The 22,991-nt window shown below is 41.3% G+C and overlaps 1 protein-coding gene across 3 annotated transcripts in view; it reads left to right on the top strand.

Annotated features, from left to right (window-relative positions):
• Positions 1-22,991, top strand: part of LOC110532352 (AMP deaminase 1) — a 36,562-nt gene continuing 13,571 nt past the window's right edge. The window contains exons 1-8 of one of the 3 annotated variants that reach the window (XM_090184682.1): positions 17-262; positions 7,102-7,176; positions 10,336-10,444; positions 10,785-10,950; positions 11,091-11,256; positions 17,450-17,615; positions 18,988-19,210; positions 20,604-20,733. In XM_090184682.1, the coding sequence (XP_090040808.1) occupies positions 10,799-10,950; positions 11,091-11,256; positions 17,450-17,615; positions 18,988-19,210; positions 20,604-20,733 (837 nt within the window). In that variant the 5' untranslated portion in view covers positions 17-262; positions 7,102-7,176; positions 10,336-10,444; positions 10,785-10,798. Of the gene's footprint in view, positions 263-7,101; positions 7,177-10,335; positions 10,445-10,784; positions 10,951-11,090; positions 11,257-17,449; positions 17,616-18,987; positions 19,211-20,603; positions 20,734-22,991 lie in introns of all 3 variants that reach the window. The other 2 variants (XM_021616177.3, XM_090184681.1) reach the window with 2 other exon arrangements.

The raw sequence follows: 22,991 nt of genomic DNA, 5'->3' as shown, positions 1-22,991 counted from the left end.
TGTGTTAACTTGTCAGGGAGACCTGAACAGATATTAAAACTTAAAATAGAGTGGGCACGCAGGATCCTCTTTTGCGTATCCTGTGTGGGCACTGCAGGCTCTGGTTACATGGCGCAGGCACAGCTTCATATTGCACTGGAGAGGCAGATGACTCTACACTTCCCTGCTACACCAGTCCAGTAGCTGACCAGCTTTGCTAGTCCTCAGGGAGCACGTTTGTGGAAGCGAACAGCCATCACCATGCCTAAAGTCAATATGCCAGGTGAGTCGTCTGGTGGGTGCCGCTGACATTGTATTGACAGACTGCTGCCCCACTCAAGGCATGCCCAGGCCTGAGATTGTTGGTGGCTCTGTCATGCAGCAACATAGCCAATAAACAGATTTTCAGATTGCAGCTTTTTATATATGAAAATGTAGCTCTTTGGTAATAGTCTTCTGTACAATGATTTGTCTATCCAGTCTTAATCTCTCAGGGTTTATATTTATTTCACAGCTTGTTTTCTAACGGAACACACATTTAATTACGAATGTCAGACTCAAATTATATGTTGGTGACTCTCACATTTGCAAGAGTCACAAACTTCTGCTGATTTATCCACTCATGTTTTTTCTTTAAACATTTTAGGAAAACTGTTCATAAATGTTAATTTTAAGGATTTACACAGGATAACAGTTTCTAATGAGTTCCTAATCTCAATTTTCTTTAATATCAGAGAGTTTTGGAATTTTAATTTACTGATGCAGTCACACCAGGTTTTGTGGCATGGGCAGAAGATTAGCTTTACAGCTTTAGTGTCTAATCACCCAGGGCCGGACAACCGCATTTGGGGACCTGGGGATAACTTCCTAAATTTCAACACATTTTGACATGGTGCAGAGAGAATAAATTCTACACACTTATTTGTTGTTGCTATGGGGCAGGATTTTCTGTTTTAAAGCTCATCTTATGCTTTTCTTCACATTTTGCCATGAGGCTGAGAGAAAATGTCAAAGTTGTAAGCTAATTTACTGCAATTCTACATATTTTGGGGTTGGGGCCCCAGGGGGCTGTGCCCATTTGGTAATCCAGCCCTGCGAACACCTTGCTGGCAAGATGCATACAGTTCCAATATGAAGTTAAGGCATAATATGAGCAAGCAGTCCACATTATCACGTTCTTTTCATTTTTTATTTTACCTTTATGACTAGGTAAGTCAGTTAAGAACATTCTTATTTACAATGACTGCCTACCCCGGCCAAACCTGGACGACACTGGGCCAATTGTGCCCACCCTATGGGACTCCCAATCACGGCCGGATGTGATACAGCCTGGAATCGAACCAGTGACACTTCCAGCGCTGAGATGCAGTGCCTTAGACCGCTGCGCCACACGGGGAGCCCCAAAACTCTCTGACGGAGTGTTGGATACTTGTTATGTTACCTTCAACGTATGTGGATGTACTATAATACACAATGTTACATGATGTGTTGCCTTTTAGACGTAGAGGAGAAATTGAATGAGGCATATGGTTGCGTCAGAGCAGTGAAATTGAGAAAGTTAGAGATTGATGGCTGTAACTTGTCAGCAAATTCTGCTAGGTCAAGTGTTGTTATGGAAGAACCCAGGACATGTATTTCAGCCAAACATTTTGTGTTGGTCATTTAAGGAATAAGGCATGATCGAGTGTGGTATATAACCAATTAGGCACAACTCTTAGCTGTGATATATTGGCTATATACCATAAACCCTGAGGTGCCTTATTGCTATTATAAACTGGTTACCAATGTAATTATAACTATTTCCCAGATAACAATGACATCACAAATGAGTGTACTGTAGTAGATTTTTGCTGAATACATTTTGCAACATTTATTTTTACTGCCCTAATTACACCCCAAATGAGTCAATTGTAGTAGCTTTTCCTGAATAAATGTTGCAATGATTTGTAAACACTGCTAGATATTTTAGCAATAAGGCCTGAGGGAGGTGTGGTATATGGCCAATATACCATGGCTAAGGCCTGTTCTTAGGCACCATGCATTTGTGGTGTAATTAATTATGTTCAGTAAAAATAAACGTTTTGTCATACCCGTGGTATACGGTCTGATATACCACGGCTGTCAGCCAATCAGCATTCAGGGCTCGAACCACCCAGTTTATAACTTGTAATATAGCACATTGATACCAGTGAACACCATGCATTTTTGTGCAATAGTTAAGTGCTATATCAGTTTCTGAATGATGTTGTGTAAATGATCACTAGACCTGCGTCACCATTCAGAATCAAGTGGTTTATTTCTGTTTTGTTATATTTTTCTACTAAGGCTGTTAGCAAACAGCTGGCCCATGTTTTTCTTGTAATACTGCTACTGAATAGTACTGTATCATCTATATCAGCTCCCTGTATGACTATTGTAATGAGTTCCTGAGTGTAATTCAATCATAAGAGGGCCCTGCTGTCTGGGGGGAGGGATATCACTAACTGATTTTTTTGAAGGGGTAGAAAATAGAAGTGCTATTGTTCAGACAGCTGCTCTCCAGGAGGCATTGGCTGGCTGACTGGATAAGGGTGACAGTGGGTGCAGCGGTTAGATATGAGGTTGGAGCATGCCCAGGGCCTAACGTAAACACAGGAACATTCCCGAGACTGCCTACAATGGATGTAAACTCATAGTCGGTGAATTTAAGTTGAGTCATATTAAGTACAAAGGCCCTGCATAGTCAACATGGTTACAAAATGTACATGTTAAATTGTTGTGGATTGAAAAAAGGTAGGTATGTCAAATAAAACGTTTTTTGTGTAAAAATACAGTTGAAGTTGGAAGGTAACAGACTTAGGTTGAAGTCGTTAAAACTCGTTTTTAAACACTCCACAACTCCACACTTGTTAACAAACTATAGTTTTGGCAAGTCAGTTAGGACATCTACTATGTGCATTACACAAGTAATTTTTCCAACAATTTATAGACAGATTATTTCGCTTATAATTCACTGTATCACAATTCCAGTGGGTCAGAAGTTTACATACACTAAGTTGACTGTCTTTAAACAGCTTGGAAAATTCCAGAAAATGATGTCATGGCTTTAGAAGCTTCTGATAGGCTAATTGACATCATTTGAGTCAATTGGAGGTGTATCTGTGGATGTATATCAAGGCCTACCTTCAAACTCAGTGCCTTTTTGTTTGACATCATGGGAAAATCAAAAGAAATCAGCCAAGACCTCAGAAAAACAATTGTAGACCTCCACAAGTCTGGTTCATCCTTGGGAGCAATTTCCAAACGCCTGAAGCTACCATGTTCATCTGTACAAACAATAGTACGCAAGAAAAAACACCATGGGACCACGTAGCTGTAATACCGCTCAGGAAGTAGACTCCTTCTGTTTCCTAGAGATGAATGTACTTTGGTGTGAAAAGTGCAAATCAATCCCAGAACAACAGCAAAGGACCTTGTGAAGATGCTGGAGGAAACCGGTACAAAAGCATCTATATCCACAGTAAAACAAGTCCTATATCGACATAACCTGAAAGGCCGCTCAGCAAGGAAGAAGCCACTGCTCCAAAACCGCCATAAAAATGCAAGACTATGGGTTGCAACTGCACATGGGGACAAAGATTGTACTTTTTGGAGAAATGCCCTCTGGTCAGATGAAACAAAAATAGAACTGTTTGGCCTTAATGACCATCATTATGTTTGGAGGAAAAAGGGGGAGGCTTGCAAGCCGAAGAACACCATCCCTACCGTGAAGCACGGGGGGTGGCAGCATCATGTTGTGGGGGTGCTTTGCTGCAGGTGGTTCTGGTGCACTTCACAAAATAGATGGCATCAAGGGGATGTAAAATTATGTGGATATATTGAAGCAACATCTCAAGACATTAGGAAGTTAATGCTTGGGTCTCGCAAATGGGTCTTCCAAATGAACACTGACCCCAAGCATACTTCCAAAGTTAAGGCAAAATGGCTTAAGGACAACGAAGTCAAGGTATTGCAGTGGCCATCACAAAGCCCTGACCTCGATCATATAGAAAATGTGTGGCAGAACTGAAAAAGCATGTGCGAGCAAGGAGGCCTACAAACCTGACTCAGTTACACCAGCTCTGTCAGGAGGAATGGGCCAAAATTCCCCAAACTTATTGTGGGAAGCTTGTGGAAGGCTACCCAAAATGTTTGACCCAAGTTAAACAATTTAAAGGCAATGCTACCAAATACTAATTGAGTGTATGTAAACTTCTGACCCATTGGGAATGTGATGAAAGAAATAAAAGCTGAAAGAAATCATTCTCTCTACTATTATTCTGACATTTCAGATTGTTAAAATAAAGTGGTTATCCTAACTGACCTAAGACAGGGAATTTTTTACAGGGATTAATTATCGAGAATTGTGAAAAACTGAGTTTAAATGTAGTTGGCTAAGGTGAATGTAAACTTCCGACTTCAACTGTATATATATATATATATACAGTGGGGAGAACAAGTATTTGATACACTGCCGATTTTGCAGGTTTTCCTACTTACAAAGCATGTAGAGGTCTGTAATGTTTATCATAGTTACACTTAAACTGTGAGAGACGGAATCTAAAACAAAAATCCAGAAAATAACATTGTATGATTTTTAAGTAATTCATTTGCATTTTATTGCATGACAAAAGTATTTGTGGTCTGATGAGACAAAAATAGAGCTTTTTGGTCTAAACTCCACTCGCTGTGTTTGGAGGATGAAGAAGGATGAGTACAACCCCAAGAACACATCCCAACCATTACGCACAGAGGTGGAAACATCATTCTTTGGGGATGCTTTTCTGCAAAGGGGACAGGACGACTGCACCTTATTGAGGGGAGGATGGATGGGGCCATGTATCGCGAGATCTTGGCCAACAACCACCTTCCCTCAGTAAGAGCATTGAAGATGGGTCGTGGCTGGGTCTTCCAGCATGACAACGACCCGAAACACACAGCCAGGGCAACTAAGGAGTGGCTCCGTAAGAAGCATCTCAAGGTCCTGGAGTGGTCTAGCCAGTCTCCAGACCTGAACCCAATAGAAAATCTTTGGAGGTAGCTGAAAGTCCGTATTGCCCAGCGACAGCCCCGAAACCTGAAGGATCTGGAGAAGGTCTGTATGGAGGAGTGGGCCAAAATCCCTGCTGCAGTGTGTGCAAACCTGGTCAAGAACTACAGGAAACGTATGATCTCTGTAATTGCAAACAAAGGTTTCTGTACCAAATATTAAGTTCTGCTTTTCTGATGTATCAAATACTTATGTCATGCAATAAAATGCAAATTAATTACTTAAAAATCATACAATGTGATTTTCTGGATTTTTGTTTTAGATTCCATCTCTCACAGTTGAAGTGTACCTATGATAAAAATGACATTCCTCTACATGCTTTGTAAGTAGGAAAACCTGCAAAATCGGCAGTGTATCAAATACTTGTTCTCCCCACTATATATATTTTTACTTTAGGCAGCATCCAACCTGCTTTGTTGTCATTACCTCTCCTTCTGAGATAACCCACACATCTTTTTGTTTGTTTCCCTCTACCTGGACTGTCCCTATGTGACTGGGACATTTTGATAACTCCACAGAGGGGAGAGGGCAAGTATGGAGAGAGACAGGGAAGGGGTATAGGAACACATGGGGAGTATTTTAAATTCATGGATCGCATAGGGATTGGTTGGCATAGTCCCCTCGATCACTGTGTTCCAATGCACCGATTTCCCTGGAAGGAATGCACCACAATGTGGTGGAATACAATGGACATGCAGACTAGAATGTTCAATCTATTTATTTGTTTAGTGTTCACTTTACAATGTAGAACAATGTTTATTTTCTGGGCCGTCTGAATTATAGTAAAAGCACCTACAGTAGAGAAACATGTTATTCTTCATCCATGGATAAGGTATTGAGAGTGAACACGTTAAGGCAGTGGCGATTCTAGCCTGTATGGCTCCATTTGGAAAACACAAACAAATAATCATAACTCTTAAACTATATAAATATATACACAAATGAGACTCATAAATATCAAAAAGAACTAACAAAGACAAATAGAAACAAATTTGTGTTGATTTGGCAATCGAGGCATCAATACATTACCCATCCCCCAACGCTGTCAACCAAGAGTCAAGACTAAACCAATTCACCTTGGTGGTGTTTATATTTTTCTTAACGATTTCGTAAAACCAGAAAAAATGCAACTATGTCTGTGATACTATATATTCACAATATTATGAATGAATTGTTTTTTAATTGGTAGCATTTCATTGTGTGACTGAATTTACTAATTGCGTTAGTACTGTACAAAGCAGTGCACTATTTGATAGATTCACCTGCTCCCCCTACCTTGGGCTTCCAGTGGGGAGACCTGAGGTCTTACCTACCTACCTACGCACCCCTCCCCATCTCGTACTTCTGAGTGGGAGACCTTCCCAGGCAGTGGCCTGCCTAGCTCACAAACTAGAATCAGGGCTCCCACTCCGACAAGGTTGACATAATATCGTTTACGTGACATGCAAATGAGCGATCGATAGCCGATCGTGCAAATGTCAACAATCCGAATGTTTTTGTGCGGGCGCCACGTGCTGTCCCCGGCATGATGCCGCCCTGGGTGGCTGCCCATGTCGCCTATACCTAAATCCGCCACTGCTAAAGGAATACATTAATCAAAGGTGGCATGTCTCATTGAGTAGGGCTACGTTAGAGTGCATGACAGTTGAAGTGACAATTGAACAAAATTAATTTCATGCTTGCTTGCATAGATTAATGTTTAACCTCAATACACATCCATCGATGCTCTAGTTGAGTTTGTTGTGTCTTTCAGTCATGGTGCAATTCATTGTTAGTATTTTATCAACGTCCTTCATAACTAACTCAATTGACTATCATTATGTTTAAGTCATCTCGTGCTGAATCAGGAAGGTTGCATCTCTAAATGGAAAAAGGGGTTTCTATTATTTGATCAAATCAAACAGACCAGGGAGGGGTGGCTCATTAATTTTAATGTGTAATACTTTGGTAACATCATCTAACTCATTCATTTAATTCCTAACATGACTTGTCTTTGTTTCTTTGGTTCCATTTTGGGTTATCGTCTTCTCTCCTGCTGTGGAATGCACTATCAGGTCAAAGTAAGTATAAAGGGTGAGAAGAAGATATCAAACGTAGAGAAACCTGACCCTGCATGTACAGTGCATATCGTAAGTATTTACAACCTTGGGTTTTTTCAAATTTAGTTTTGTTTTACAAAGTGGATATAATTGTGATCTTCACAAAATACCTCAATGTCAAATTAATAAGAAAATTCAATACATTTTTCCAAATTAATAATACAAAAATAACAAATGGTTTTCTAAGTATTCACCCCTTTTGTTATGGCAAGCCTAAATAAGTCCAAATTTGCTTAACAAATCATGTAATAAGTTGCAGGGACTCACTCTAATGCAATATTTGTCAAGCTCTGACCTTAGTTATCTATGTTTTCTGTATTATTTTGGTCAGGTCAGGGTGTGACGAGGGCGGGTATATGGGTATATGTGTTTTTGTCTTGTCTAGGGTTTTTGGATATCTATGGGGTTTTGGTATGTCTAGGTAAATGTAAGTCTATGGTCGCCTGAATTGGTTCCCAATTAGAGGCAGCTGTTTATCGTTGTCTCTGATTGGGGATCCTATTTAGGTTGCTATTTGCCATTTGGGTTTTTGTGGGTTATTGTCTATAGCGTCACGGTTGTTTTGTTTAGTGGTCTTTCTTCATTAAAGGAAGTATGTATTCATCAATATGACGACCGTGACAATGTTAGGGTTAACATTATTTTTTAATGACTACCCCATCTCTGTACCCCACACATACTATCTGTAAGGTCCCTCATTCGAGTAGTGTATTTCAAGCACAGATTCAACCACGATGACCAAGGGGGCTGTTCCAATGCCTCAAAAAGAAAGGCGCCAATTGGTAGATGGGTATAAAAAAAGCAGACACTGAATATACATCTGAGCATGGTAAAGTTATTAATTAGGCTTTAGATGGCCTCCAGAGTGGCACAGTGGTCTAAGGCACTGCATCGCAATGCTAGCTGTGCCACTAGAGATTCTGGGTTTGAGTCCAGGCTCTGTTACAGCCGGCCGCGACCGGGAGACCCATGGGGCGGCGCACAATTGGCCCAGTGTCGTCTGGGTTAGGGGAGGGTTTGGCCGGCAGGGATGTCCTTAGTGCCCGATGTGTCAGGCAGGCCCAGTGCATGCTGACACTGTCACCAGGTGTATGGTGTTTCCTCCCGACACATTGGTGTGGCTGGCTTCCAGGTTAAGTGGGCATTGTGTCAAGAAGCAGTGCGGCTTGGTTGGGTTGTGTTTCGGAGGACGCACGGCTCTAGACCTTCGCCTCTCCCGAGTCCGTACGGGAATTGCTGCGATAAGACAAGACTGTAACTACCAATTGGATACAACGAAATTGGGGAAATAAAGGGGTCAAAAAAAATAAAATCAATACAACCAGTCACTATAAAGATACAGGGGTCCTTCCTAACTGAGTTGCTAGCAGAAGAAGGAAACCGCTCAGGGATTTCATCGTTTGGCCAATGGTGATTTTAAAACAGTAACAGAGTTTAATGGCTGTGATGGGAGAAAACTGAGGATGGATCAATAACATTGCAGTTACTCCACAATACTAACCTAAACAACACACAGAATAAAAAATATTCCAAAACCTGGATCATGTTTGTGTAACAGTATAACTTTAGACCGTCCCCTCGCCCATACCCGGGCGCGAATCAGGGACCCTCTGCACACATCAACAACAGTCACCCACGACGCATCGTTACCCATTGCTCCACAAAAGCCGCGGCCCTTGCAGAGCAAGGGGAACTACTACTTCAAGGTCTCAGAGCAAGTGACGTCACCGATTGAAACGCTATTTAGCGCGCACCACCGCTAACTAAGCTAGCCGTTTCACATCCGTTACACTCACCCCCCTTTTGACCTCCTCCTTTTTTTCCTTTATTTTTTTCCCTCCGCAGCAACCAGTGATCTTGGTCAACAGCATCAATGTAACAGTATAACTTTAGACCGTCCCCTCACCCATACCCGGGCGCGAACCAGGGACCCTCTGCACACATCAACAACAGTCACCCACGAAGCATCGTTACCCATCGCTCCACAAAAGCCGCGGCCCTTGCAGAGCAAGTGACGTCACCGATTGAAACGCTATTTAGCGCGCACCACCACTAACTAAGCTAGCCGTTTCACATCCATTACATTTGCAACATAGCACTAAAGTAATACTGCAAAAAATGTGCCAAAGGAATTAACTTTTTGTCCTGAATACAAAGTGTTATGTTTGGGGAAAATCCAACACAACACATCACTGAGTACTACTTTACATATTATCAAGCATGGTGGTGGCTGCATCATGTTATGAGTATGCTTGTCATCGGCAAGGACTAGGATAAAAAAGAAACAGAATGGAGCTAACCACAGGTAAAATCCTAGAAGAAAACCTGCTTCAGTCTGCTTTCCACCAGACACTGAGAGACAAATTCATTCACCTTTCAGCAGGATAAGAACCTACAACACAAGGTCAAATCTACACTACAGTTGCTTATCAAGATGATATTAAATGTTCCTAAGTGGCCTAGTAACAGTTTTGACTTAAATTTGCTTGAAAATCTATGGCAAAACCTGAAATGGCTGTCTAGCAATCAAACAACTTGACAGTGCTTGAAGAATTTTGAAAATAGTAATGGGCAAATATTGTACAATCCAGGTGTGGAAAGGGAGACTAATGTGAGACTTACCCCAAAATACTGGGTATTTCTAACATGTATTGACTCATGGGGGTGAATACTTATCTAATCAATATATATGTGTTTAATGAATTATTTGTGTTACATTTTTCTTCCACTTTTACATTAGAGTATTTTGTGTCGATCAACAAAAAATGTACAAAATTAATTTTAATACTACTTTAAAACAATAATAATCCAAGTGTGTGAATTATATGTCCCACGGTAGAAATTTGTGACTGTCAACATTAATTCATTCACTTATTTGTCATAGAATAAAGTTTGTAGTGGATGCTAGACAAAAAAAAATGAATCAATGAATTGATCAGTCCGATGGCACTTGAGCTTCCTGGGCCTTGTTGAGTCCACAGACACTATGACTCCAGGAACAAGATAGGCCAAGAGTTGCTGCAGTATCACAGCCTCTTTGTCTAGTTTGGCCCGAGAAGGTTGTCTTGTTTGTACTGTAGATATTTGATGTCAGTGCAGAGCAAATTGTTGAGTGTTTGTGAGTTGTCTGGCCCTAATCTTTGTGCTGGATTACTGTAGCTCTGTGTGCATGGAACCTTGTGTTCACAGCCCAGGCTAGTGCTGAGAGCTGTGAGTTGACGTTGGACCAAGTTCTGCTTGGTTTTATACACACAAAGCATGCGCTGCTGGAGAGTCTGTTTTCAACTGTTGCAGTAAGGTATGTCTAATGTTTCCCTTTGTGATATGATAGTACCTTGTTTTTTACAAAATAATTTCAAACAACAATTTCAATCATGGTGAATTTGACCATCCTACTGTAGCTTGCTTTATCACGCCTGTTGAATCTATGCTGCTGATAGCTTGTTCCATGTTCAGTGTTTGTTTCGGGTCACACTCCATGTTGTCCATTTCATTGCTTAATTTCCTGGGTAATGCACTTGAATAGCTTTTGGGAAACAAAACGTAATGTAGAAAATTACGTAATAAAAGTGCACATTTTCAACTTAGTAACTACCTTTGAAAAAACAGGGTGGGTAACACCTATGTGTTTCTGCCAGAGACCGATGAGCATATGCTTGCCTTTGCGGAGAAAGTCTTTGCATCGGAGACCAAAGGTGAGGGCGTCCGTGATGAGATCTCCATGTTTGAAGTTCAAGATGACTGTCCCATCCTCCAACAGGAAATGGCCCACCATCTGCACACCGATGAAGATACTGACAAACGGTGGGTAGTAGTTCCTAAATCTTTTTTCTTCTTCATGTGAACTGTCCAACAGAAATGGATACCAACAATGGTATCACCCTTTGCCTTACCACTAAATCCACTGTTTGTCTGTCCCTCCTCCTCCTCCTCCCCCTCTGTAGTAAGAAGAGACAGCAGAAGTGTCGCACCATCACTTTACCTTCGTCAATGAGTGACCAGGACAGGAAGGTGCTGGCCCCTGTGGTGGATGTGTTGTTGGACATACCAACCTACCTAGAAGTGCCTGACTTCCAGAGAGTGGCCATCATTGGAGACTATGCCTCTGGGGTATTATATCTTAACTATGTAGCCTACATTTCCCTTTTATCCAGGTTAGTCTTATGGAGAACAAATCTCCTTTGCAAGAGAGACCTGGTTCAAGATGTCAGCGGGTTCGAACATGATGGACCCCACTCATAAATCAAATCAAACTTTATTTGTCACGTGCCGACTACAACGAGTGTAGACCTTACCGTGAAATGCTTACTTACAAGCCCTTAACCAACAGTGCAGTTCAAGAAGAGTTAAGAAAATATTTACCAAATAAACTAAAGTAAAAAATAATACAAATTAACACAATAACATAAACAATAACGAGGCTACATACAGGGGGTAACGGTTAGAGGTAATTTGTACATGTAGGTAGGGGTGAAGTGACTATGCATAGATAAACAGTGAGTAGCAGAAATATACAAAATAAATGGGGGGGGGGGGGGGGGGGGTCAATGTAATAGTCCGGTGGCCATTTGATTAATTGTTCAGCAGTCTAATGGCTTGGGGGTAGAAGCTGTTAAGGAGCCTTTTGGTCCGAGACTTGGCGTTCGGTACCGCTTGCCGTGCGGTAGCAGAGAAAACAGTCTATGACATTGGTGACTGGAGTCTTTGATAATTTTATGGTCTTTCCTCTGACACTGCCTATTATATAGGTCCTGGTTTGCACGAAGCTTGGCCCCAGTGATGGACTGGGCTGTATGCACTGCCCTCTGTAGCGCCTTACGGTCAGATGCAACACCAGGCGGTGATGCAACCGATGGTGCAGCTGTAGAACTTTTTGAGGATCTGAGGACCCATGCCAAATCTTTTCAGTCTCCTGAGGGGGAAAAGGTATTGTCATGCCCAGTCTTGGTGTGTTTGGACCATGACAGATCGTTGGTGATGTGGACACCAAGGAACTTTAAACTCTTGACCCGCTCCACTACAGCCCTGTTGATGTTAATGGAGGCCTGTTCGGCCCGCCTTGTCCTGTAGTCCACGATCAGCTCCTTTGCCTCCCTCATTGAGGGAGAGGTTGTTGTCCTGATACCACACTGCCAGAGCTCTGACCTCCTCCCTATAAGCTGTCTCATCGTTGTCGGTGAGGCCTACCACTATTGTGTCGTCAGCAAACTTAATGATGGTGATGGAGTCGTGTTTGGCCATGCAGTCGTGGGTGAACAGGGAGTACCGGAGGGGACTAAGTACGCACCCCTGAGGGGACCCTGTGTTGAGGATCAACCTGGGGGCGGCCTGTCAGGAAATCCAAGATCCAGTTAGAGAGGGAAGTGTTTAGTCCAGGGTCCTTAGCTTAGTGATGATCTTTGTGGGCACTATGGTGTTGAGCTGATCTGTAGTCAATTAAGTGCATTCTCACATAGGTGTTCCTTTTGTCCAGGTGGGAAAGGGCAGTGTGGAGTGCGATTGAGATTGTGTCATCTGTGGATCTGTTGGGGCTGTATGCAAATTGGAGTGGGTCTAGGCTATCCGGGAGGATGCTGTTGATGTGAGCCATGACCAGCCTTTCAAAGTACTTCATGGCTACCGACGTGAGTGCTACGGCGAGGTAATCATTTAGGCAGGTTACCTTCGCTTCGTTGGGCACAGGGACTATGTTGGTCTGCTTGAAACATGTAGGTATTACAGACTCAGTCAGGGAGAGGTTGAAAATGTCAGTGAAGACACTTGCCAGTTGGTCCGCGCATGCTTTGAGTACACGTCCTGTTAATGCATCAGGCCCCGTAGCTTTGTGAATGTTGGCCTGTTTAAAGGTCTTGCTCACATCGGCTACCAAGAGCGTTATCACACAGTCTTGCACATGTGACATGCTGGTAAATATTTGGTAAAGCTGATTTAAGTTTGCCTGTATTAAAGTCCCCAGGCACGAGGAGCGGCGCTTCTGGATGAGCATTTTCTTGTTTGCTAATGGCCTTATAGAGTTGGTTGAGTGTGCTCTTAGTTCCAGCATTGGTCTGTGGTGGTAAATAGACAGCTACGAATAATATAGATGAGAACTCTCTTGGTAGATAGTGTGGTCTACAGCTTATCATAAGGTACTCTACCTCAGGCGAGCAATACCTCAAGACTACTTTCATATTAGACATCGCGCACCAGCTGTTATTGACAAAAGACACACACCACCACCCCTTGTCTTACCAGACGTAACTTCTCTGTTCTGCCGGTGCATTGAAAATCCCTCAGCTCTATATTATGTACACAATAATCTAGAAGAAAAAGAAACGCTCACCTATTTAGGCGAGGTGCTGGCTGGCGGAGTAGAAAACTTGAAAATAAAAGAGAGCCGCACACTCTAGGAGCTCAGATGCAAAAATGTAATTACCAACGTTTCGACAGCCAAGCTGTCTTCATCAGGGTATAATCACAAACACTGCGGGACGACTCGTTTATGTAGTGTCAAAAGACACAGGTGTCTGTAATCATGTCCAAGAGTGGCCTAATATCATTGGTTAATTATCAAATATTAAAATGGCATACAAAGAACAGCATACAAACAACAAATGGATAGCCTACGATCATACATTCCTTTTAGACTACACAAGCTTACAAACAATTACAATGGCAGAGTCACAATAATCACAAGAATGGCTTCAGATCAAAGTCTACGTTGAGACCGAAGGGAACAAGGGTCTTTAAGTTAAAGATCCAGGCAGCATCTCGTTTTAACAATAAATGATCAAGGTCACCCCTCTCCTAGGGAGAGTGATATGTTCGATGCCAATATAACGCTGAGACGAAATCGAGTGGCCTGCCTCCAAGAAGTGGGCCGCAACTGGGTAAGTAAAGTTTTTACACCTAATGGTGCTACGATGCTCTGAGATACGTACTTTTATTTCGCGCTTTGTTTTACCCACACATTTTTACGACAAGGACAAGTTATAAGATAAATAACTGCCTTAGTGGAGCACGTAATAACACCTTTGATTGGGATCGATTTCCCTGTTTGTGGATGTTTGAAGGATCTACATTTAATGCCATTGCATTGAGCACAGCCATTACATTTGTAATTTCCATCCAATAGGGGCGCAAATAGACGTTGTTCAGGAATATCTTGGGGTGGTAAATCAGAGTTTACCAATTGGTCTCTGAGATTTCTGCCCCGCGAGAATACGTTGTTTGTATGCTGTTCTTTGTATGCCATTTTAAGATTTGATAATTAACCAATGATATTAGGCCACTCTTGGCCATGATTACAGACACCTGTGTCTTTTGACACTACATAAACGAGTCATCCCGCAGTGTTTGTGATTATACCCTGATGAAGACAGCTTGGCTGTCGAAACGTTGGTAATTACATTATTGCATCTGAGCTCCTAGAGTGTGCGGCTCTCTTTTATTTTCACATGTACACAATAACACATTATGTACAATACAGGTCAAAAGTTTGGACACACCTACTCATTCAAGGATTTTTTCTTTATTTGTACTATTTTCTACATTGTAGAATAATAGTAAAGACATCAAAACTATGAAATAACACATATCATCATGTAGTAACCAAAAAAATGTTAAACAAATCTAAATATATTTTAGATTCTTCAAAGTAGCTACCCTTTGCCTTGATGACAACTTTGCACACTCTTGGCATTCTCTCATCCAGCTTCATGAGGAACGCTTTTCCAACAGTCTTGAAGGAGTTCCCACATATGCTGATCACTTGTTGGCTGCTTTTCCTTCACTCTGCGGTCCAACTCATCCCAAACCATCTCAATTGGGTTGAGGTTGGGTGATTGTGGAGGCCAGGTCATCTGATGCAGCACTCCATCACTCTCCTTCTTGGTCAAATAGTCCTTACAAAGCCTGAAAGTGTGTTGGGTCATTGACCTGTTGAAAAACAAATGATAGTCCCACTAAGCGTGAACCAGATGGAATGGCGTATTGCTGCAGAATGCTGTGGTAGCCATGCTAGTTAAGTGTGCCTTGAATTTGAAATAAATCACTGACAGTGTCACAAGCAAAGTACCTCCACACACCATCACAACTCCTCCTCCGTACTTCATAGTGGGAACCACGCAGAGATCATCCTTTCACCTCATCTGCATCTCACCTGGCGGTTGGAACCAAAATTCTCAAATGTGGACTCATCAGACTAAAGGACAGATTTCCACCGGTATAATGTCCATTGCTTGTGTTTCTTTGCCCAAGCAAGTCTCTTCTTCTTATTGGTGTCCTTTAGTTGTGGTTTCTTTGCAGTAATTTGACTATGAAGGCCTGATTTACACTGTCTCCTCTGAACAGTTGATGTTGAGATGTGTTTGTTACTTGAACTCTGTGAAGCATTTATTTGGGATGCAATCTGAGGTGCAGTTAACTCCAATGAACTTATCCTCTGCAGCAGATGTAATTTTGGGTCTTCCTTTCCTGAGGCGGTCCTCATGAGAGCCAGTTTTATCATAGCGGTTAATGGTTTTTGCGACTGCACTTGAAGAAACTTTAAAAGTTCTTGAAATGTTCAGAATTGACTGACCTTCATGTCTTAAAGTAATGATGGACTGTTGTTTCGCTTTGATCATTTGAGCTGTTCTTGTCATAATATGGACTTGGTCGTTTACCAAATAGGGCTATCTTCTATTTACCATCCCTACCTTGTCACAACACAACTGATTGGCTCAAACGCATTAAGAAGGAAAGTCTTCCACAAATGAACTTTTAAGAAGGCACAACTGTTAACTGAAATGCATTCCAGGTGACTAACTCATGAAGCTGGTTGAGAGAATGCTAAGAGTGTACAGAGCTGTCATCAAGGCAAAGGGTGGCTCCTTTGAAGAATCGCAAATATAAATATATATTTTGAATTGATTAAAAAAATGTTTGCTTGCTACATGATTCCTTATGTGTTATTTCATAGTTTTGATTTTTTCACTATTATTCTACAATGTAGAAAATAGTAAAAATAAAGAAAAACCCTGGAATGAGTAGGTGTGTCCAAAATGTTGACTGTTATTGTATGTTTGTAAACTCACCATTAAAAATACCATAGTGATTGAGTGTCTTGTAGCTAGCTATTCCATGATATTTGCATTCTACTAAGTAAACCTCCAATTGTTCCCAACTATTCCACTCTCTAAAACTCCTCCCCATCCCAATTTGGGTTGTCATCCCAGTGACCGGCAGACCACCCCCGTCCCCCCGTATCCCAGGGCCCCGAGAGACCTGGACCCATCCTTCGAAAAGAGCAAACAGTGCCACCCACAGAACAGAAGCAGATCAACCGCCAAAGCTTTTCCATCGTCCTCACTTCGATTTGCATTATATATAGCTATTAAAAAAATATATCTAAAATATAAAAATTTCCACAGTTAACTAAATAATATTCGTAATAATGTAGGCAGTTAATGCAAAAGATTGTTATCTATAACCAGGATTGCCATTGTAAAAAATTACATATTTAGCAAGCAATTATTATTTTTGCAAACAATTATGGTGATTCATCCTATATTGTCCCTAACATCATTACCCCCTAGCAACAGATCTGGGACACACACACAAACACACACACTCAACCCCTTTCCCCCACAAACAACCATAAGCTCAGATGCTCAACAGCTGTTCCATCCCTAAGCTTTGATGTCTTCATTATTATTCTACAATGTAGAAAATAGTAAAAATAAAGAAAACCCCTGGATTGAGTAGGTGTGTCCAAACTTTTGACTGGTACTGTATGTCTCCACCTCCCTCTCTCCTCAAATAGCAGCAGAATTAAGTCTTGTTGACCCTGTTTACATGTTGTGGAGCAGTGTCCTTGTTGACGGGTTAAACTGAGCTGGATGTTGGAGGAGTAGCATGGCTGCCCGTGGCCCTGGGTGTGAACTTAACCTTTATGGCTAGTATGTGTCTCTGGGTCTGGGTCATTGACCTCCTGTAGGGAAATCTCCTCATATAAATAGATCCCTCTAGACTGAAAATAAGAACCCAGCAAAGGTCGTCTGGGTTTAAATTTCAGTAATGTGGCTCTGACATTTACAGAGAGTAATCATTAGGAGGAGGTGGGGCTTGCTTATCAAACTGCTTGTTGCTCGCTTTCCCAATTTAAGCACTACTACATAATCCACTTATGAATATTACATAATCATTGGTCTATTGTGAACGACCGATAACTTGCTGACAATTATCCATTTTTGTTTGATCAGTGATTACTTCAAGGAACGGAGGGATGGAGCGATGCATTGGAACAGGGCCCTTATTAAATCATTCCCCTCTCTACTCTTAGGTGACCATGGACGACTTTGAGCTGTCCTGTAAGGGCATGTACCGTGCTCTAGCCATCAGAGAGAAGTACATGAGGCTGGCCTTCCAGCGCTTCCCCCTCACCTCATCCCAGTACCTGAGGGAAATTGAGGGAGAGCCCTTTAAGCCTGAACACACAGTAAAACCAGGTATGCAGACTAGGCTGACAAGTTTGAACGTAATAGAGAGGGCATGTCTGGGATACGCATGCAGTAGTTTCTCGTGACAGACTATTACTGCCAGTGGTCGTTCTAGCTTGTATGGCTCCCTGGCCGAACCCCCCCAATATAAATATAAAAATATATAGAAAAATAAGAATCATTAATATAAAAAAGAAGTAACAAAGACAAATAGAAACAAATTTGTGTTGATTTGTCAGTCGAGCGTCAATACATTACCCATCCCCCAACACTGTCAACCAAGAGTCAAGACTAAACCAATTCACCTTGATGGTGTGCAGACTGGTTTTATATTATTCTTAACCATTTCGCACAAACCAGAAAAAAATGCAACAAAGTTAAACTGTATATTCACAATATTATGAATGAATTTTGTGGTTTATTTGGTAGCATTTCGAAGTGTGACTGATTTTTACTAATTACATTAGTACTGAACAAAGTTAGAGGTGATTTTTTTGATAGATTTCTTCACTCCCCCTACCTTGGGCTTCCAGTGGGGAGACCTGAGGTCAACCTACCCCCACCCCCTCCCCATCTCGTACTTCTGAGTGGGAGACCTTCCCAGGCAGTAGCCTGCCTAGCTCACAAACTAGAATCAGGGCGCCTACTCCGACCAAGGTTAATTGAAAAACTGGAAACACTTATCTCCCTCACTAGCTTTAAGCACCAACTGTCAGAGCAGCTCACAGATTACTGCACCTGTATATAGCCCACCTATAATTTAGCCCAAACAACTACCTCTTTCCCTACTGTATTTATTTAATTAATTAATTTATTTTGCTCCTTTGCACCCCATTATTTTTATTTCTACTTTGCACATTCTTCCACTGAAAATCTACTATTCCAGTGTTTTACTTGCTATATTGTATTTACTTTGCCACCATGGCCTTTTTTTGCCTTTACCTCCCTTATCTCACCTCATTTGCTCACATCATATATAGACTTGTTTATACTGTATTATTGACTGTATGTTTGTTTTACTCCATGTGTAACTCTGTGTCGTTGTATGTGTCGAACTGCTTTGCTTTATCTTGGCCAGGTCGCAATTGTAAATGAGAACTTATTCTCAACTTGCCTACTTGGTTAAATAAAGGTGAAATAAATAAAATAAATAAAAATTGACCCACAGTCCCAGACGGTGACATAATATCATTGACGTGACGTGCAAATGAGCGATATAAAAACGATTGCGCAACTGTCACCATTCCAAAAAAAATGTGCTGGCACCCCGTGCTGCCCTCGGTAACATGCCTCCCTTGGCGGCTGCCCATGTCGCCTATACCTAAATCCGCCACTGATTACTGCCAAGAAAGTGTCTAACAGGTAACATTTTGTTTGCCAGTCTTCACATCGCCACCCAAGAAGGGCGAAGACCCCTTCAACACCAAGTGCTTGCCTGAGAACCTGAGCTGGGTAGCCCGTATGAAGGACGGTGTCATTTATACATACAAAGACGCGGCAGCGGCCGACCAACACAAACCCATAGAGAACATGCCTGCCCCTGACTACATCACCTTCATCGACGACATGAACTTCCTCATCGCTCTGATTGCACAGGGCCCAACGTGAGTCTTACTGCATGACTAGCTACAGAATTGTTAACGGAATATGTGATACCCTATACCCGTTACAGCTTGGCTAATGGAAAGCCTCAAAATGAATTTTAATTGGCCATACTTTCTTCGTTCTTGATTCAGTAAAAAGTGTATTTTATAAATGTCTGTGTCCAGTTGCAGGTGGTTCTCCAAAAAACAGAATATTCAGAAAGATATTAAATCCACGTTTTGGATTGAGTGAGAATTGCCTCTTGGATGTGTGTAGATCTTTGTTTTGGTCACACTGTGTGACGCGCTCTCATCTACTTCTACGCGTGGCTGTGGCCGCATCTCATAGAAAAAACTAGTTTCTGCAAAGATGTTGGGAAATCCAAGATCTCTGGCAGCTAAAATTGCGAGGGAAATCTCCACTCGGTGCAAACCGTGGATTTAATATCTTTCGGAAAATTCTCTGATTTTAGAGAACCAACTGGACACTGACATTTATAAGATACACTTTTTACCGAATCAAGAACAAAAGAAAGTATTGCCAAGAACAGGTTATTTGAAAAATTCCTTGCAAGGCTTTCCATTAGCCAAGCTGTAATGGGTATGGAGCATCACATATCCCGTTTACAATTCTGTAGCTACTTCACGACGGGAGATCAACTCCATACATTTTCCCTGACACCCAAAAGTACTTGTTACATTTTGAATGCTTAGCAGGACAGAAAATTGTCAAATTTGCACACTTATCAAGAGAACATCCCTGGTCATCCCTACTGCCTCTGATATGGCGGACTAACTAAACACAAATGCTTTGTTTTTAAAATATGTCGGAGTGTTGGAGTGTGAGCCTGGCTATCCGTAAATATTTTTTTTTTACTTTTACTTTTGATACTTAAGTATATTTTAGTAACTACATTTACTTATTTAAAACCAAATACTTTTAGACTTTTACTCAAGTAGTATTTTACTGGGTGACTTTTACTTGGGTCATTTTCTATTAAGCTATCTTTACTCTTACTCAAGTATGAGAATAGAGTACTTTTTTCGCCACTGGTATTTACAGTATGTACTGGCTTTTGATCCAAACCTGCTCTAACACACCCGATTCAACTAATTCTGATCTAAATTTAGCACTATGATTATTTGAATCAAGTGAGTTAGGCTGCGTTTACACAGGCAGACCAATTTAGAATTTTTTTCCCACTAATTGGTCTTTTGACTAATCAGGTCAGCTCTTTTGCCAATAATTGGGTAAAAGATCAGAATTGGGCTGCCTGTGTAAACACAGCCTTAGTGCTTGTCTGGAACAAATAGTCCAACATATGGACTACATATTACACCACAAAATGTCTTACAACTTTCTAAGTTCCACATGACATGTTTGCTTGTCCTTTTTGTCTCTCCTGGGTGGCAGTAAGACGTACACTCACCGTCGTCTGAAGTTCCTCATGTCCAAGTTCAATGTGCATGAGATGCTGAACGAGATGGAGGAGATGAAGGAGCTGAAGCTGAACCCCCACAGGGACTTCTACAACTGCAGGAAGGTAGATAGCTACCGCCTTACAAAACATATTAACATTAGCCTATCTTATTAACCTGTTATTATCCTTTTAAGACCTCTTAAGATGTTGGCTTGACAGTCGCTGGACCCTGGTCGAGTCCCGGTCAGGGTTACCCCTCAAATTTTCTACAGTATACTTCCATGGTTGGTTTCATTGACTCTCCCCTTTAACTGCCCCTAATTGACACTTAGGATCAGCTTGAGCAAAGTGAGTTGTATAATCTAATCTATAATCTACAAATAGGATTCCCTTCCAAATAGGTTTTGTGCGATTAAGATTCGTAGAGGTACGCCTCCCATGGCTCAGGCGATCCCCCCGCCAAACACACACACACAACCAGACATTGATTAATTGGAGACAGCTTGTGTCAATTACAGAATATTTCCTAGGATTTTCTACCTACAGCAACTAGGGGATAATGCTGGAAATACCGGTAAAAGCACAGTGCCTCCATTTCTGCACAAAAACAGGGCCCTAGACAATCAATCATAGAGCACATTTAACATGATAGCAACACTCAAACTAACTGCTTGTAACGGGAAATCTTCACCCTGTTACACTAGTTTCATTTCATTTATAAAAATGATGCTACGACAAAATAAAGTATCTCCTTTAAACAAATACCTTAAATTTGTGAATGGCTTTAGATAAAATAATACTTTATTACTAGAATAGACTTGCTTAACCTCTCTAGGGTATGTGGGACGCTAGCGTCCCACCTGGCCAACATCCAGTGAGATTGCAGAGCGCCAAATTCAAATACAGAAATACTCATTATAAAAATTCAGAAAATATACAACTATTTTACATAGGTTTAAAGATGAACTTCTTGTGAATCCAACCACGGTGTCAGATTTCAAAAATGCTTTACGGCGAAAGCATACCTTACAATTATTTGAGCCCAGCAGACAAATCATTACAAACAGTAACCAGCCAAGTAGAAGAGTTACACAAGTAAGAAATAGAGATACAATTAATCACTTACCTTTGATGATCTTCATATGTTTGCACTCAGAAGACATTCATTTATTCAATAAATGTTCCTTTTGTTCGATAAAGTCTCTCTTTATATCCGAAAACCTCTGTTTTGTTCGCGTGTTTTCTTCAGTAATCCACAGGCTCAAACGCAGTCACAACAGGCAGACAAAATCCAAATTGTTTCCGTAAAGTTCATAGAAAAATGTCAAACAATGTTTATATTCAATCCTCAGGTTGTTTTTAGCCTAAATAATCAATAATATTTCAACCGGACAATAACGTGGTCAATATAAAAAAGTAAACAAGAAAGGCGCTCTCTCGATCACGCCCATGAAAAAGCTCTGTGACACGGCAGGGTCCACTCATTCAGACTGCTCTTACTCCCTCATTTTTCAGAATACAAGCCTGAAACAATTTCTAAAGCCTGTTGACATCTAGTGGAATGCATAGGAACTACAATTTGAGTACTAAGTCAATGGATACTGTAATGGCATTGAATAGAACACTACAAACAAACAAAAAACTTCCTGAATGGATTTTTCTCAGGTTTTCGCCTGCCAAATCAGTTCTGTTATACTCACAGACATTATTTTAACAGTTTTGGAGTGTTTTCTATCCAAATCTACTAATTATATGCATATCCTATCTTCTGGGCCTGAGTAGACGGCAGTTTAATTTGGGCATGCTTTTCATCCAAAATTCCAAATGCTGCCCCCTACCCTAGAGAAGTTAACTTCCTACAACCAGGGTTGGAATTCTGCTTCTGCGCCCTAATAGCAAATGTGTGCTACGTTGTTCACTTTAGGCTCTGGCTCCAGCAGATACCTTTTCACGCCACAGATGCTGTGAGGCATATGAGATTATACAGAATGTTGAATGGTGCCAAATTGGATAGTGTGTTACCGCCATCAACAGTATGGGTGCTGGTATTACATTTATAATTAGAAACAAAGTACTAGTAAGCTAGTGTGTTCTACCTAGCTAGTCAGTACTAGTTAGCTTAGGTAGTGTGTACTATCTAGCTGCACAATAATTAGTTGTTAGCATAACTCCCTGGACCAGAGCTAGTGCGCTGACTGGCATGAGCATAGCATACTGACGCCCTGGAACAAAGATAATGACCCAGGAGATCAACAAAAGTCTACAGGTTGCTCGTGCATATACCATTTCAGACACAAAAATACCATCTGAAACTCATGGGCATGCACTTTGATGTTGGCAGACCACACAAAGTCAGCTGCCCTTAAAAAAAATTGCTGTCA

This window comes from Oncorhynchus mykiss, chromosome 9 (genome assembly GCF_057628025.1).
Source record: "Oncorhynchus mykiss isolate SJ-2025 chromosome 9, ASM5762802v1, whole genome shotgun sequence".
Taxonomy (NCBI): domain Eukaryota; kingdom Metazoa; phylum Chordata; class Actinopteri; order Salmoniformes; family Salmonidae; genus Oncorhynchus; species Oncorhynchus mykiss.
Note: the sequence above shows the minus strand (reverse complement) of the source record. Positions and strands in the feature narration are given on the sequence as shown.